Below are 2,675 nucleotides of genomic sequence, written 5' to 3' on the forward strand. Positions count from 1 at the left end.
GCCCGCCCGCCCCTCAGGGAGCCACCACGGGCGTCCACCATGAAGCTCACCAGGAACCTGGAGCAAGCAGAGGTGTGGGGAGGTGGGCGCCCTGCAGCCAGCTCAGCAGAGCACACGTGGGCTGCACAGGCTGGGCACTCACCCTGTGTGCACGGGGCTGGCCACAGGGCTGATGTTATCCGAGGTCTCGGTGGCCGGGCTGCTGGGGATCAGGGAGTCCTCGTCGAACTCCTTGGAGGGCTGCGAACGGCAGGGAAGAGCCCCCATGGGCACAGGGTCCTATCTGGGGGTACTGAGCTTGCCCGCTCCTCCTCAGCCTCAGCCCTCCCTGGGCAGCCCCATACCGGGTTCATCGCCACCAGCCACCCCATGTTTTGGCTCTGTGGTGTCAGGGGGGCCCCCAGCAGGGAATGCCTGGGGGGCCGTGCAGGCTCATGCTCACCTCCTGCGGGGACACCGAGGGCGCATGCAGCTGGCTGACTTGCTCAGCTTCTGTCTCCACGGGTCCTACCTGCTCAGTCTCCTCTGCTCTGGTAACCATGGTCTCGGGTGGGACGCAGGGGACCTGCAGGACAGCTGGAGCAGGAGAGGGCAGTGACAGTCACTGGAGCGGCAGCCCTGGGCGTCTCCAGGGAGTCCCGGGGCTGCTGGACCAAGGCAAGCTCAACAGTAGAGCCGTGTCCTGTGCAGGTACGGCACCAACCAGCTCTGCCTGCGGCACTGCCCAGCAGGGGCTCGGTGACCCACTTCCGTCCAGAGCTGTCCCAGCCTAGCACCAGGCTGGTCCTTTGCCCTGTGCCTGCTCCCACCCCACCATCCAGTGCTTCTTACGTTTGCTCCAGTGTTGTCGTGGTCACAAACTCCAGCACCTCCCTCTTGCCCTCCTGGTCCCTGGAATCTGGCGTCCTGGGCTTTACCATCAGCTCCTCCTCTGAAACCAAGAGCTGGCTCAGCACGCAGAGGGGCAGAAGAACAAGGGAGCACAGACGTCCAGCCCTCACACCCGTCCTTCCTTGGGGCTGCAGCCAGGCCCCGTCTCTGCTCCCACTGCCGACAAACACGCTCGTCCCCTGGGTCTCTGCCATGGGGGTCTGCTGGCAGGGGCATGGCCCGTGCCGTGGGTCAGAGGTACAGGAGCCATGGCAGCTGTCAGCAGCCAACTCCTTTCCCACAGAACAGGGCAGAGCCTGTGGGGGCCACTCTCCCACTGGATGCTGGCAACAGGAGCGTGGGCAGGGCTGGGACATGAGAAGGATGCCCGAACACTGCCGAGTGCATTCACACACCCCTCAGAGGCACAAGCCCTGCCAGTGCTGTCTGCTGGCCCAGGTAACACCTGCTGAGGAGGTCATCAGCATTCGGTTCTCACCAATGCCCTGTGGGAGGGAGCCCAGCACCTCCCAGAGCAGGGATAGAGCCCCAGCGATCGGGAGGGGACCACAGTGGCACAGAGACCCTTGAGCACTCGAGTTCATCCCTGCCCCAGCCAGGATGGCATGGGGCGGTTGTGGTGGGGCACCCAAGTTTGTCATAGACCCAGGCTCTTCTGTCTGCCAGGGACAGGGCCCGGGGCCGACAGGGACAGGGCTCCCCTGCGGTGGGGGGGCGGCCCCGTTCATGCAGTCACACCACAGCAAGCAGCACGGACACAGATGGGCAGGGCGGGATGGCAGGGCCCGTGCCGGGCAGCACCAGCCCAGCAGCGAGGCTCAGCAGATGGATGTGGCGTGCGGATGGTTAGGGGCCATGGGGTGAAATGGGCCATTGAGCTGGGGCAGGGGACACATTTCATACCCATTACTGTGACATGAGCAGTGCCTGCAAAGTAAGAAGAGGCAAAGGTGAGGTCTTGGTGGGAGGGAGCAGGAGCGGACCACCTGCAGACACGCTGGGAGCTGGTATCAACCCACAGAGCAGGGCACAGTGGGGCACTCTGCATGGCCAAGGGCTCTCTGCACTCTCCTGGAGCACGGCACCATGGACAGGTCCAGGCATATCCAGCACCCGAGCCCTGAAGTGCCACCCCAGGAGGATGGCGGGCTCCCCTCGTCCTCTCCACAAGACCATGGTGAGGCCACGCAGCTCCCCCACCCCATCCAGCAGGAACGCCAGTGCCCATCTCTGAGGCCGGCAGATCTCTGGGATGGAGCAACCCAGCTCCAACTCCTCACCTTCATCCTCTGACACGTCCAGAATCTCGTCCACAGTCTCCGGGAAGCTCATGCGGTGCTTGTCGCCGACTGACTGCAGGAGCAGAGCAGAGTCAGAGGCGCCCGAGCCACAGCGCTGCCCAGCCGTGCTCAGCAGACCCCTGCTTGGCTGCTCTCAGCCCCACCACTGCTTCACAGGGCCCTGGTCCCAGTCCCCAGGGGCTCACCGGGATGTCGGTTTCCTGTGTGACAATCTTGAGCACGTCTGTGACAGAAATGTAGCCGAGTCGCTTGGCAATGGCCAGGGGAGTGGTGCCGTTCTGCGTGAGGAGGAAGGACTGGATCAGCACCAGCCACGGGGGAGCCGGGGCAGGCGCCTGAGCTTGCTGTGGGGCGAGGGGGAGCGGGTGAGCAGTACTCACCGTGCTGATCTCGTTGGGAGAGGCGCCGTGCTTCAGCAGCAGCGTCACCACGTCCGTGTGGCCCTGCTGAGCTGCCTGGTGCAGGGGGGTGTAGCCCAGCTGC

At 64.7% G+C, this 2,675-nt stretch overlaps 1 protein-coding gene across 1 annotated transcript in view; it reads right to left on the reverse strand.

Moving 5' to 3' along the window:
• Window positions 1–2,675, reverse strand: part of ANK1 (ankyrin 1, erythrocytic) — a gene marked incomplete at its 5' end in the record, with an annotated part of 15,393 nt that overhangs the window by 9,215 nt on the left and 3,503 nt on the right. Inside the window, 8 exon segments of the mRNA XM_010186682.1 lie at window positions 7–57; window positions 143–240; window positions 512–576; window positions 815–923; window positions 1,784–1,818; window positions 2,172–2,244; window positions 2,378–2,470; window positions 2,573–2,671. Coding sequence (XP_010184984.1) covers window positions 7–57; window positions 143–240; window positions 512–576; window positions 815–923; window positions 1,784–1,818; window positions 2,172–2,244; window positions 2,378–2,470; window positions 2,573–2,671 — 623 coding nt within the window.

Source organism: Mesitornis unicolor, unplaced genomic scaffold (assembly GCF_000695765.1).
Source record: "Mesitornis unicolor isolate BGI_N332 unplaced genomic scaffold, ASM69576v1 scaffold30800, whole genome shotgun sequence".
Lineage (NCBI taxonomy): Eukaryota > Metazoa > Chordata > Aves > Mesitornithiformes > Mesitornithidae > Mesitornis > Mesitornis unicolor.